The following is a 14666-nucleotide window of genomic DNA, read 5'->3' as shown; positions in this document are numbered from 1 at the left end:
ATATGAATGTGAACTAGGGCGACCAGACAAGGAGGATGGCACAGGGAAAGGGAGACACTGCTAATACAGGGAAGGAATAATGACATTCCCAGAGACAGGGACATGGAAAGGAGAGAGGCTGAGTTGGGTGGATAAACCAGAAGGGTCCTTCCCAGCACAGGGGCAACCAAGAAATTCCTTACTGTTACTTCCTCAATTTACAGACTTACAAATAGGGAGATGAAGCGAACTTTCAAAATCACTTAGGGGTTTTTCTGAGCTTAGCTCAAGGAAGCTGTGGACCTGGAGAGAAGCGGAAAGGCAGGGAGGTGACAGTAAGGCTAGAAGTCAGGGTGACAGGAGGAAATGAGAGGTGGAGTAGGAGTCCCAAGGACTGAGGGAGGCACACTTCTTCTCCAATCAATTGGTATAAGGAAGAGATCTGTCAGTTGGAAGAGAGGAAGTCACTACCAAGTGCTGACATACAGGGTTTCAGAAATGAGAGATCAAACACCAGCTGAGAGTCAGAGGTCCTCTCTCAGTGAAATGCTGTTCCTGCTACTTGTGTTGCTAGCAGTTCTCTTCCCAGGTGGTGACAATCAGGAAGGTAAGACTAACACTGGTGACTCCTGATCGTCCAGTGTTGGAGGGCCGGGTAGAAACCAGGCTGCACTTGCCCAGGTGCACCTGGATGCTGAGGTCCTGCCCCCTCCTGACTCCAGCCCTGATCCACCTGCTGGAGGTGGGGCTGCAGCCTGAGGCCCTGGGGCTCTCAAATGTGTCAGGTGATGTGCATCTGCAGACCCTGGGATCTCTGTTCCTGCATCTTTTCAGTACACATGCTTTCTCTTTCCCTCCTGCTTCTCCCTTTCTCTTCATTATCTTTCCTTCCTTTCTTCACAGCCTCCCAGGGGCCGACCTCATTCCACGCCATCCAAATCTCATCCTTTGTCAACAGCACCTGGTCACAGAACCAAGCCTCAGGCTGGTTGGAAGATCTGCAGATTCATGGCTGGGATAGTGAGGCAGGCACTGCCATCTTCCTAAAACCCTGGGCCAAGGGCAACTTCAGTGATGAGGCCATTCTGATGCTGGAGGAGATCTTCCGAGTCTACTTCTCTGTTTTCACCAGTGAAGTGCAGGATCATGTCAGTGAGTTCCAGTTGGAGTGTAAGTTCCGTCCTCACACCTGGGGGATGTTAGGGACTTTAGCTCCAGCTCCAAAGGACTGCTCCCTCTGCTCCTTCCCCATCCTCCTTTCTTCACCCAGCTACATGCACACACCTCTTAGAGTAGGCTCCTTCTGGGACTCCACACCTCCACAAAATATTTCATATCTTGCTGCCTGTGCATCTGTCTCTGCTAGATATGACAGGTCTGGTCTGTGACCAGCCCCAGGTATGTCTCCTGTGAAACTTGCTCCTTCTTTTCCTTTTTGTCCTGAGAGACATAAAGTGTGCCTCCTCTTCCTATCCATCCATTCAGCATTCTCCTCTCCACGTGAAGCTCTGGTTTCCTTTGAAAGCTGTGCTGGGGACTGCTTGACACTCTTCCTTACCCTCTGCCTCTCCCCTCTCCTGTACCCACGGTCTACTTTACACAGATGCTTACCCTGTTCACAATATTCATACTTGTCCTCAGTGCTTTCCTCCTGAAAATCTCCAAATGGTATGATTATTTAGGCTCTTCATTTCACTTTCCAGATTTTTTTTCCTCACCCAGAATCAACTATCCTGGGTCCTCCCCACATCCCTTTCCATGTTTGCTACTCAGTAACTTTTCTGTTTTCCTTCTGCACAGACCCTTTTGAGATCCAGGGCTTAGCAGGCTGTGAGCTGCGCTCAGGGGGAACCATCATGGGCTTCCTGAGGGGGTCTTTAAAAGGAATGGATTTTCTGAGCTTCAAGACAGGTTGGCCCTCCACAGAAGGTGACCTCAGGGCACAGAAATTCTGCACAGTGATCACAAAGTACAAAGGTATCTGCGAAACAGTGGAGAAGCTGCTGTTAGAAACCTGCCCCCAATATCTCCTGAGCGTCCTGGAAGCAGGGAAGGCAGATCTGCAGAGGCAAGGTAGGTCCTGCTGGGTGTCACTGTCCCTGCCTCTTCAGCCCAGGAGTAGGAGTGTACCCAAAGAATAAGGGGGGGCTTCATGGGTAACTGTTTTCATTTCCAAATGAGTAGAGATAGAAGTGGGTGTATGGGTCCCTGTGCTCTGGGTTAGTGTCATAATGTGACACCCTTCCTTCCTTCCCTTTCCTGTCCCAGTGAAGCCTGAGGCCTGGCTGTCCAGTGGCCCCAGTCCTGGGCCTGACCGCATGCTGCTGGTGTGCCATGTCTCTGGCTTCTACCCCAAACACATGTGGGTGATGTGGATGCGAGGTGAGCAGGAGCAGGAGGGAACCCAGAGAAGTGACTTCCTGCCCAATGCAGATGGGACATGGTATCTCCAAGCAACCCTGGATGTGGCATCTGGGGAGGCGGCTGGCCTGGCCTGCAGGGTGAAGCACAGCAGCCTAGGAGGGCAGGACCTCGTCCTCCACTGGGGTGAGAAAGGGGTGCAGATGGGGGAGGTGGTGCTCAAGCACAGAGGGAGGATTGGAAGGTTGAGGGGAAAAGAGAATGGTTGGTGGGGGGGCTGGGGACAGGGAGCAGGAGAGAAGAGTGGACAAAGGGACTTTAGAGAATGGATGCTATGGAGTTACGAAAGGGAAGGTAAGGGGTGAATGTACGGGACTTGAAGGGACATTATCCCCTGTGCTCTCTCCCCATTCACAGGACACCCCCTCTCCATTGGCTTGGTCATTTTGGCAATTATAGTGCCCTGTGCACTCATTTTTCTGGGGCTTGCACTGTGGTTCTGGAGGCGCAGGTGAGTTTATTTCCTTAGTCTTCCTTCTCTGTGGGTACTCCCACTGTTTTCTCCTGTCATCTACCTGTAGCACAAAACCTCCTTCTTTCCACCTGAACTTCCTCTTCACTCCTGCTACCTGCTTAAATTTTAAAAATTGCAGTAAAAATCACACAAGATGTACCATTGTTACCATTTTTAAGCGTGTTAAATGCATTTCCATACTTTGCATCCACCACCTTCATCCTTCTCCCAAACCTTTTTCTTCCGCATAGTGGAAACTCACTTTGCACTCAGAAACGCTTCTCTGTTCCCTGTCCCGCAACTTGTTTGTGGCCCCTTCACTTTCCATCTCTATGAATTTGACGACCCTGTGTAACTCCCATAATTGGAAGCATATAGTAATTGTCATTTGTGACTGATTTATCTCACTTAGCAATAAGTATTCAGTTTTGTTGTAGCCTATCAGAATTCCCTTCTTTCTTTAGGTGGTATAACATTTCATTCCATGAGTACACACCACATTTTTTTAGCCATTTATTCATTACTGGATGTTGGACCATTTCCACTTTTGGCTATGGTGAATAGTTCTCCTATAAGTGAGGACATACACACATGTCTTAGACACAACTTGTTCTGGCTTTCTTGACAGGTCGTATCAGGACATCCAGTGAGCTCTCATCATGTCTTCTCTCCCATTCGGAATAAGTGCCAAGAAATCTAGAAACTTAGGATGTCATCCCAGGAGTCAACCTTATTACATTTTATCAAGTAATCATTGATGTTGATCAAAGCATTTTCCCCATCGTTTGTAAGATAGTCACAATTTATATACAAGCAGAAAAACAATTAAGAACTGTGAATTTATTTGGAGATGCTATCAAACGTAGTACTCCTCCCGAACTTCATCATTCGTTAAGAACATACTATGAATTTAATAGGAATTTTAAGAATTTTTATTCCGTTAATATATGCCTCACACTTAACGAACTTGAAATGGCAAAACAAAATTATGCCTCTGTAACACACTTGTTTTGCATGTAATATATACACATGGATTCACTTTTACAGTGCTTTGTTGTGGATTTTACATCTGTTTATGTTCATCTAATTTTTTCATTGTTCTTATTACGTATTGGTATTAAGGATTTTTTGACTAAATAAAATGAAATGAAAATGGTTGTGGTTTCCCCCCCCCCCAGTGTGTGGGACAATTTGTATGTGCCTACTTTTGTTTGCATTATTTGTGTAGATTTAGTGGAATTCACCAGTGCAGTCATGTGTTGGGAGTTTTTTTGTTTTGTTTTGTTTTGCTTTTAATAGAAAAGCATTAAATTTAGTGGCCAGTTTTTCTTTTTCTTTTTTTCCCCCACCAGGGAATGAACTCAGGGATGCTTTAAGCACTGAGTCACATCCCCTGCACCCTTACCCCCATTTTTTGAGACAGGGTCTTCCTCAATTACCTAAGTGCCTGGTTAAGTTGATGACTCTGCCTTTGAACTTGTGATCCTCCTGCCTCAACCTCCCAAGCTGGGATTTGTGGCCAGTTTTTGAGAATGTTTCTAGCTCTTCTTTATTGTATATTTGGAATTTTCTTTTTCTTCATATTTGATAAGTTTCAAATATTTTGTACAACTCATCCAAATCATGCAATTTTTTTCCCTTGTACTTCTTTGAGGATTAATTTGCATTCATTGTTCTAATTTCTTGGTGAAAATTGTTAAGTAATTTATTCTCCCATATTTACTGTATTTAAAGTCTAAGAATTCTATTGAAACAGGGCTTTAGTGCATGTCAGGAGGCTTGAAGTACTGTGTCATCTTGGTCAGTTCAATATATTTTCTAATTTTTCATTATGAACATGTTATTTAGAAATTATATTTCTGAAATTTCAGGTAGTGTGGGGATTTGCCAGGAATATCATTGCTATTGTATCAGCAATAATATTTTGTGAGTTTTCACTCTGAAATTTGCTCATATTGTTTCATAAATAAACATCATTTTCAATAGAAGTGTTCATGTTTATTGGAAGAGAATTCTGGTTCTGGTGTTAAAAAGTTGAATTCTAAATACATCAGTTAGGTCACGTCTATTAATTGTGTTGTGCACATCTAATACATATTCAGCAATTTGCTTTTTCTATCATTCACACAGGTATGTGAATAAAATTCTCCACCAAAATTATACATTTTTAATCTCTATTTTAATATAATATCGTTGGCTTCGTATTTTAGAGAATATCCTATCAATGCCTAAATATTTACAAATGCTGCATCTTCCTTATGATGTGTTTCTTCTTTTAATGTTTCCGTGCCAGTGAGGTGGTGTTTTCAGGACTTGGTAGGGCCTGATTGGGTACCTCAGGGTTAGTGTTTTCATTTATGAGCTTTTCCATCTTCTTAACTCTAAGCCTTCTCTTTAGTTTCATTTCTTATACTTCTCTTGTGAATACAATACAGATAATACTAAGTCATTTCCTACTCACTTTCATAGTATTTGTCATTTAAATATTCAGGATATTTATTTTAATATAATTTACTACTAGATTTGTATTTATAGTTCAATCTGCTATTTTCATATTGCTTCATTCTTCCTGCTTCTTTCTCTTTCCTGTTTTCTACCTCTTTTAGAGCAAATCTTTTTACTTACACCACCTTCCCGATTATTAACTTGGTTTGATGATCTTCTACTCTTCCTTTGTTGGCTATTCTATAAACCTTCCCATAATCCTAAACATTACAACTTAACCTTAGTTAATAATTTACCACTTTGCTAATTGAGTTACTTTGGAATATTTTACTATCCTTTTACCACTTCCTGTGTTCTGTGGTTGTTATATATTTGAATTTACAGCACACATAAATTTAACTTTCAGAATAAATTTTGCACACAATAATTGACTTTGGTTCATCTATCCTTTTTATTACTCTAATTGACTTTGATTCATTTATCCTTTTTATTACTCTACTTCACAGAGTTCAGGACTAGCAATGCTTGTTGATCTGAATCAGATCAGTAATACAATATTCAAATCTGGATTTTTAACCACGGATGCTCCATTTTCTTTTTCCTATTTATGATTTACTTTATCCTGGGGTAGAGAGATTGAGATGTAGGCTTTAGAATTGCAAACCTAAGCCTGTGGTGTTTACCAGGACTTCTCTTCCTCTGCACCCACAGAATCCTAACTTTTGTTCCCTGGCCCCACAAGCCTGTGAAATGTTCTGCTCAGCCCCTTGTGTCTTTAGAGTTTGTAGGTGTCTGTAGGTAAAGGAAATGTGGTTCCAGACCCTGGGCTTGCAAGCCTTGCAAGACTTCTTTCCTTTCCTGGCTTGTATCCCTCTAATTCCTCACTGTGTTAATAGCTCTCAGATGTCATCATATTGATAGAATTTTTCAGTCTATGACTAGTTGTACTCTGGAGATTAGCTTAGCATAAATAACACAATCTACCATTCCCATAAGTAAAAGTCCAGTGGTATTTAAAAGTCAGTAAAATTGGTTAGGATTCATCTTTTCTCACTTCTTATATTGTTCTTGTTTCAATTCTTACTTTTCAGTAACATTTTGGAAAAAAGAGAAACTTAGGACTTTTTCAGTCAGTATTAGAACAGGGACGTATGTACCACAGGAACTAGGCATATGCTCTATGATTTTAAACTAAAAAATATGAAGAATTTTAAAATCCTGAAGTGAAGTAGTAGAAAGAGAATAATAAATTTTAAATAAATACTCATCATGTTGAATTGACTAGGAATGAAAATTTAGAGGATGAAATTCAGTATTCTGTTACTCAAATATTTCACATGGTATAGCTTCTTGAACCTGTTGAGTTGTCACCTGTCTTGCCTACGATTACCAGAATAGTAGAACTTCTGCTCGTGAGCAAATAGGTTCATGGGCCACTCCATCCTACTGTTTACTTCACTAATAGTGCAAGGATTGAAGTAACAATAATCTTTAGTTATTGAATATAAAAATCATAATATGGGTATTGTAGATGGAGAAGAATAGTGTGTTGTAGTGATAAATCCCAGAGAGCCCTTAAAAGAATCACTGCAGTCATCATGCACTTGTGTTAGGTTCCTCATTGAGCCCAACCATGTCAGTCTTGAGAATTCAAATATGGGGGCATGTATGGCTGTTTTGTGGGCTGGACTCATGTGCATTATCGAAAATAGAACACTATGGATACTTGAAAGTTAACGTTTTTTATTTGATTATTGTATAATTCAGTCTACCTTTAAAGTGAAATGCCCAAGACATTTATAAAGGGTAAAGAGGTTATTTAGCTCATAGTTCTGGGCACTCCAGGTCACAATTGGGCAATTTCAGTGCTTTAGGCTTCTGTGAGACTGTGAGGGTGTCACAAGCCAATGTTATGTCATAGCAAACATTTCGCATCATGGGCCAGGAAGTAGAGAGGGTGGGGGAGAGAAAAAACAGAGGCCAAGGATGTGCCTGGGTCCCTTGTTCAACCTTGGGACAGTTAATAAAGAATCTCCTATAAAGCCCTACCTCCTGAAGAGCAATAGCACCTTCTAAGTGAGCTAATTGACCCAACCTGGGGACCAAGCCTGTAACATGTGGTCTTTTCAGGGAAAACATCCATATTCAAGCCATAGATTTTGTCCCTGATCCCCAAGGTTTATACATCTCACAAAGCAAAATCCACTCATTCCATCACCAAAGTCCCAAAGTCAAATGTTCCCACGTTGCTCAACAAAATCCAAACTCTCCTCTGAGAGTCAAGGCACATTTAACGTGAGTCCCTGTTTTTTATAAATGTTACATACTTCCAGGATACAATGTGAGGCAGGCACAGATCAAAAATTTCTATTTGAAAAGGGTAGGATAAGAAAATAGTAATAGGGATAATCTCAGAGAAAGACTGAAACCAAGTGGGGCAACCATGAAATTCGAAATTTCCCTGTCTGACACACAGAGTACTAGGGTAGAATGTGGGCTGCCAAGGTCTTGGGAAGCCCTGTCCCCAGCGCCTTGCTTATTACAGCACATAGGCAGCTTCCTGGCTGGCTCTGCCTGCTGCCTGTACCTCTCCTTAGCAGGCATTTCACATTGTGGGTACCATGACCTTTCTTGGGTTTCAACTGCAGTTTTACATCCATGTTTTCATGTTTCCATTACACACATTGCCCAGCTAGGTGCTCCTAGCTGGGACTCTGACCCTAGGACACACTGTCAGGACTCCAGATATTCCACTGAAATACTAATGAAACTCCACATGACTCCATAAGCCTTGCATTCTGCATGTCTTCCAAATGAGCCTCACACAGTAATGCCAAGGTCTGCCACAGACATAAGCCACACCCTGGCACCACTTGAACAATGGTTGCACTGGTCATGGAGTCTTTTCCTAGTTGGGTAGGGGGGGATAAATCCCAAAATGTTTGGAGGCACATTGGTTACTGTGGGGTGCTTTCCTGAGATGATTCAGCCTTGAAATATTTGAAACAAATTTATATTTCTGCATCTCTGATGCAACTATCGTGGGAAGGGAGTCTTGCAGGTTTTTGAGATGCCCCTCAAGGCATCTTTTCTTTTATCCTGATGCAAAGCACTTAGATTTTTTTTTAAATTGACAGTAATCTCTAACACCAGAAGCCTCCTTTTTGTACCTTTACAAATAAATGGACTCTTCCTGTCCATTCTCTGGATTTTTCAAATATTTCCAATCTACTCCTTTTCCTTCTGATTTTTGGTATAGATTTGGCTGAAAGGATCCCATGACATTCACACTGCAGCCTGAATGCTGTGGTTTTTGTAATCTATGAAAAAAAATAAATAAATTTAAAAAAAAAAAGAAAAGGCAATTTCAAACAAATTAGGCTATCATCTTGAAAAGGGAGAATGGCAAGAAGATGAACAATAAGCACAAAAACTTAGATATGAGAATAAAGTTCTAGTGTTTTATAGCAAAGTAGGATGACTTTTGTTCACCATAGCCATTCTATATTTTATAAAGAACTAAAAGAAAGGCACTTGAAGTTTCACAACATGATGAAATGGAAAGGAGAGATAAATGCTAGTTTTCTTGATTTTTGTCAGTGTACATTGCATATATTTTTTGAAATATCACACTATATCCAATAAATATATAAGTTTATGTCATAATAATAAAAAGGAAAAATAAAATAAAGTCTATTTAATATAACTGTCTACATTAAAAGGTTAAAATGAAAAAAATAAAGCACTTGATATCTTCATCTGTTATAAATAGCAAATTAATAAAAATGTCCTAATTGATATATTTACAATCCAACTTTTTAACAAGAGAAAAATGTATATTCTTTTGAACTAAACATAGAACATTTATACTGAAAATGAAGTTTGTCTGTAAAACAGTATGTACAAATTTCAAAAGGCTGAAAACATACAAAATATTTTTCTGACACAGTGGAATAAAGCTGAATTAGTGATTAAAAAAGTAAACAGAAATGGCTCCTTTATCTGGAAATTCAGAATTACATATTCTAAATAATTAATGTATTACAAAATGCTGGATGTGGTGACACAGTCCTATAATCCCAGCCATTCAGGAGTCTGAAACTGGAGGATCACAAGTTCAAAGCCAGCCTCAGCAAGTTAATGAGTCCCTCAGTAAATTAGGAAGACCTTGTCTCAAAATTTTTTAAAAAGCAGGTGGAGCTGGGGATGTGGATCAGAGTTAAAGTTCTCCTGGGTTCAATCCCTGGTACTAAAAAAAAAAAAAAAGAAAGAAAGAAAAGAAAAGAAATAAAGAATAAGAAACAGAAAAGAGAAAGAAAGGAAAAGAAAAGAAAGAAATGGACAATTAGAAAATCGAAACAACAAAGGCCACGTGGACCACGTGTAGCACTTCACACATTCTGACTTCGACTAAAGCCCCGCTTACAGAAAACATTTAGCTTTTAAAGCAAATGTGAAAAAAATAACTGTGAAAATAAGATACGTATGAATCTACATCAAAAAATAAAAACTAGAAAACTAGAAAAGCACATTAAAAGAGGTAGAAAGAAGAAAAAAATAAAGAAAATGATATGATCATATAAAGAACCAACAAAGTCAAAAGTTGGATCTTTGAAACTTACACAAATGGATAACTCTTTGTCAAGATGAGATAACAGACGTTCCTTATCAGATAAAAGGTACATAACTGCAAACCCTATAGACTTTAATATAGCAAAAGGGAGATATGAGCCAAGTGTCATAATGAATTGAGCAATTTGGATGACTTATACAAAATATTTGAAGCTTAACAAATACACGAAAAGAAAAATTTGAATACTTGTTCTGAATAGAGTTAGGTTTATTTTTTTAAAACATGACACAAAATTTAAAACTTTTCTCTCAAAAATTTTCCCTGAAGTTTCCCTGGTGAATTCTGTCAAATATTTATAAAAAAAATATAAAGGAAAAAATGAGCACATATAAACTGCCCCATACTGTGGAGAGTACCAAAAAGAAATAGAAACATTTTATAACTTCTTTTATATAGTCAAAAAACCCATAATACCAATGTTGGACAAGAAAATTGTAAGAATTACATGAACTAAGATGTAAAACCATAAACAAAATTTAAAATGTATTTTCAATACACATGCAGACTTTATACAGAAACAAGTAAGTTACAGAGACATAATGTTGTTTTATCATTTGAAAATCCTTACATGTCAGAACATTAACTTAATAAAAGTTATAAAACACTGTCAGCAAGGCAGAATAAGTACCTAATAAATGATGAAATCTGGGTGGTTTTATTGCTGATATTATCTCAAAATAAGTTCAATGTTCCTTATTTTCTGCTGGTATACAGACAGTGACTGTTTTCCTGTAAACTATTAGAATCCTGATTTGATAAAAAAAAAAAAAAAAAACAATGATTTCTCATGAAATATGAGATTTCAGTTGGTCTGACATCTGAAGTTTCTGGGTTGTACATATTTATCACAGATGTGAGGTGACATAATAAGTCCTCCCTAGATGTCCTGATATGACCTGTCAAGAAAAAAAGCAAAAAAAAAAAAAATTCTCAATGTAAGAGATGTGTGTACATCCCCATTCATAGTGACATAATTCACAATAGTCAATGGTAGAGGAACCCAGGAGTCCAGTAGTGGATACATGGGGAAAGACATGTTGTGCACATACAGTGGAATATTACTCAAGGTTTTGAGATGAAAGGAAATTCTGATGCATGCTACAACATACATAAACTGCTAGATACAATAAACCTGTCACAAAGTGACAAAGACTGTACAATTTCAATTATAAGACTTGAAGAGGGTCGTCAAATTGATAGAGATGGAAAGTGGAAGGGCCACCAACCAGTGGGGAGGAAGGGAACAGAGAAGTGTTTTTAGGTGGAAAGTGAGCTTCCATTTTGCAAGATGAAAAAGATTGGGGATGTGGATGATGGTGGCGGATGCACCGAATGTGAATGCATTTAACACAGTTAAAATGGTACAGATATTAAATCGTAGTATGTGTCATTTACCACATTTTTATATTAGCTCCATGCAGGAGATGGAGTTAAGAAGAAAGACTGGTGGAAAATGGAGGTTGACATAGTCTAAATAGACACAGGGTAGGAAGAGTGGGAGAGTGGACAGCAAAGGAAGAGTAAGGAAATAGAAACTCACCTGCGTCTCCAGAACCATAACGCAAGGCCCAGCAGGAAGATCAGAGCGGGCACTATAATTGCCAGAATGACCAGGCCAATGGGCATGGAGCGTCCTGCCGTGGGGAGGGAGGACACAGACCATCACTGCGAATCTCATGCATTCACTCCCTGGCCTCCCTGTGTCCAGCTCTGCAGCCTTCATTTTCAAGAGGTCCGTTCTCCTCACCTCCCTCCCCTCTCTGACCACCACCTCTCCCCTGCTTACTTCCTCCTCTTCCCCATCCTTCCCAGGCCCATCCTCTGTGCTGGGGCACCCCCTCCCTCCACCTCCAGCTGGGCCCCAGCCCTTTCTCACCCCAGTAGAGGACGAGGTCCTGTCCCCCTAGGCTGCTGTGCTTCACCCTGCAGGCCAGGCCAGCCGCCTCCCCAGCTGCCACATCCAGGGTTGCTCGGAGATACCATGTGCCATCAGCATTGGGCAGGATGTCACCTCTCTGAGTGCCCTGCTGCTCCTGCTCACCTCGCATCCACATCACCCCCACACGGGCTTTGGGTAGAAGCCAGACACGTGGCACACCAGCAGCACATGGCCAGGTTCAGGACTGGGGCCACTGGACAGCCAGGCCTTGGGCTTCACTAAGACAACAGGGGCAGGGAGAGTGTCACCTGCTGGTGCTGACCCAGAGCACATGGACGCAGACTGATGTGCACATTAAGCCCCTTCTCTCCTTTGGGAATGGAATAGATCCTTGATGAAGCCCTCCTCCTCCCTGGGTGCTTGCCTACTCTTGGATTTAAGGAGAACTGAAAGTGAAATGGCAGACTCACCTTGTCTCTGGAGATCCACCTTCCCTGCTTCCAAGACACTCAAGAGAAACCGGGGACAGGTTTCATAGAGCAGGTGCTCTACTGTGTCAAAGATGCCTTTGTACTTTGCAAAGATTTCACAGACCTTCTCTGCCCTGCTGCTGCTGGGTCCTGGGGCAGGCTAACAGATAGTATTGATGCTCAGGAAATCCAGGCCTCCTACAGCCCCCTTCCATGAACTTACGATGGCTCCCCCAGACTGTAGCTCACAGCCTCCTATGCTCTGGATCTCTAAGGGGTCTGTGCAGATGGAAAACAGATATAAAAGTTAATAATCATCAAACAAGAAGAAAGGATGTGGGGAGGACCCAGGATACAGATTCTGGGTGAGGAAAAATTCTGGAATGTGAAACAATAAGTTAATACAGCATTTAGTGACTTTTGGAGGTAGAGTGTTGGGGAGACTTGTGCCTCTCATGAAGGGGACAGTGATGTGGTAAAGGGGATGGTGGTTACAGGGCAGAGGAGAGGCAGAGGGAAAAGGCCAGGGACATGCTGTCACCAGCACGAATATCCCAAAGGAAGCAGAAGTCCCCAGGGAAGGAAGAACTCACGGCAATATTTGAAGGGGTGGATAAGATGATGGGCCACACTATATGGAACTCAGGCACAAGTAGGAAAATAAGGAGAAAGTTTCACAGGGGACTCACGAGGAGCTGGTCATACAGCAGACACCTTTATCTGTCAGAGAGGAGTGAGGAGCCACCCAGGTCACAGATTGTGGAGGAGAGAAGTCAGAGAGGGAGCTTGCTCTAGAGAAGTGTGTGCATGCATCTGGGTAAAGAAGGGAGGAGGGGGAAGGACCACAGGGAGTGAGAACCAAGGGTCACAGAAAGAACCCAATTTTGAGGAAAGAACTCACATTTGAACTGAAGGTCAGATATGTGTTCCTGCACTTCCCGGGTAAATCCAAAGTAGTAGAATCGAAAGATATCGTCCATCTCTGTGACTTCCACATCACTGAGGTTGCCCTTAGACCAGGGCTTCAGGAATATAGCAGTGCCTGTGTCACTATGCCAGCCATGAATCTGCAGATCACCCAACCAGCCTGAGCCACAATGTTTTGTCCAGGTGCTGTTGGCAAAGGTTGAGATTTGGATGATATGGAATGAGGTCAGCCCTGGGGAGGCTGTGAAGAAAACCAGAAAAGACTTAAGTGAAGGGGAGAAGCTATAGAGAAAGAAAAACTATCGACACTGGAAAGATACCAAGATCCCAGGGACTGCAGAAATATAACACCTGACACATTTGAGAGCCCCAGGGCCTCAGGTTGCCTCCTCCAACATGGTGGAAGAGGGCTGAAGTCAGGAGCGGGCAGGACCTCAAAGTCCAGGTGCACCTGGGCAAACGCAACCTACTTTCAACCAGACCCTCTGCACCAGTTCATGAGCTGCCAGAGCTATGCTTACCTTCTTGATTGTCACCACCTGGGAGGAGAACTGCTAGCAATACAAGTAGCAGGAGCAGCATTTCGTTGACACAGGGCTTCTGACTCTCAGCTGGTGTTTGATCTCTCATGTCAGCAACCCTGTTTCTCAGCACTCTGTAGTGTCTTCCTTCTTTCAGCTGGCAAATTGCTTTCTCATACAACGTGCATGTCGAGAAGAAATGTGCTTCCCAGAATGCTGGAACTCCCACTCCACCTCTCATTTCCCCTGCATCCCTGAGCTCTCAGACTTAGTCTCACTTCCAAAGTTTCCAGCCTCTCTCCAGGTCCTCAGCTTTCTTCAGATGAGCTCACAAAAGTCCCTACATGATTTTGAAAGGTCAATTCATGTACTTAATCCCTTATTACATATCTGTCAATTATTGGGGAAATACTGAACAATTGATCCAATCTTCTTTAATCTGGAATGGTTCTTTTGGTTTATCTGCCCAATACAGCCTCCCTCTCTCCCACTGCTTTCTCTGCATTATCATTAGCCCTTGCCAAGGTCCTCGGTGTCTCTTCCCTGTATCACGCACCTTCTCTGGCCTCCCTAATTCTCATTCTTATTGGTTTTCCAACCATGTTTCTGCTTCCCATAAGTCCTTTTCTGTTGCTTGGAGTGCTAGATGTCCAGGTATCAGATCTACCTCTGACCCAGTCCTGGGGACACTACTTGTGGAGGCAATATTTAGCCTCATTGCTTGAACTAGACCTGGTAGACTTGATTATTTAGCCCAAGATAGGTGGTCACATTCTGCAGAAACTTGATATGTTACTTAGTGTCGTTGCATTGTGATGCAAGTATCTGCTGTACCTAATGCCTCAAGAGGACACTTCTAGTCCATGCATCCCCTATCCCATAAGATATTTAAAGGGAAGGCTTGACCCTTTATATCACACTCGTTAAAAAGGACAAA

The 14666-nt window shown here is 41.7% G+C and overlaps 1 protein-coding gene and 1 pseudogene across 1 annotated transcript; one reads left to right on the top strand and one right to left on the bottom strand.

Annotated features, from left to right (window-relative positions):
• The first annotated feature begins 449 nt into the window (after positions 1-449).
• On the top strand, positions 450-5014 carry LOC114079122 (T-cell surface glycoprotein CD1b-like). The gene is made up of 6 exons (XM_027920250.2): positions 450-586; positions 883-1149; positions 1780-2052; positions 2248-2526; positions 2758-2851; positions 3483-5014. Exons 1-6 carry the CDS (start codon positions 478-480, stop codon positions 3502-3504), a joined length of 1044 nt encoding a protein of 347 aa, XP_027776051.2. The 5' UTR covers positions 450-477; the 3' UTR covers positions 3505-5014.
• A 5712-nt stretch (positions 5015-10726) lies between these two features.
• LOC114079124 (T-cell surface glycoprotein CD1b-like) lies at positions 10727-13842 on the bottom strand (annotated as a pseudogene).
• Positions 13843-14666: the final 824 nt, after the last annotated feature.

The sequence above is a fragment of the Marmota flaviventris genome, chromosome 10, assembly GCF_047511675.1.
Source record: "Marmota flaviventris isolate mMarFla1 chromosome 10, mMarFla1.hap1, whole genome shotgun sequence".
Taxonomy (NCBI): domain Eukaryota; kingdom Metazoa; phylum Chordata; class Mammalia; order Rodentia; family Sciuridae; genus Marmota; species Marmota flaviventris.
Note: the sequence above shows the minus strand (reverse complement) of the source record. Positions and strands in the feature narration are given on the sequence as shown.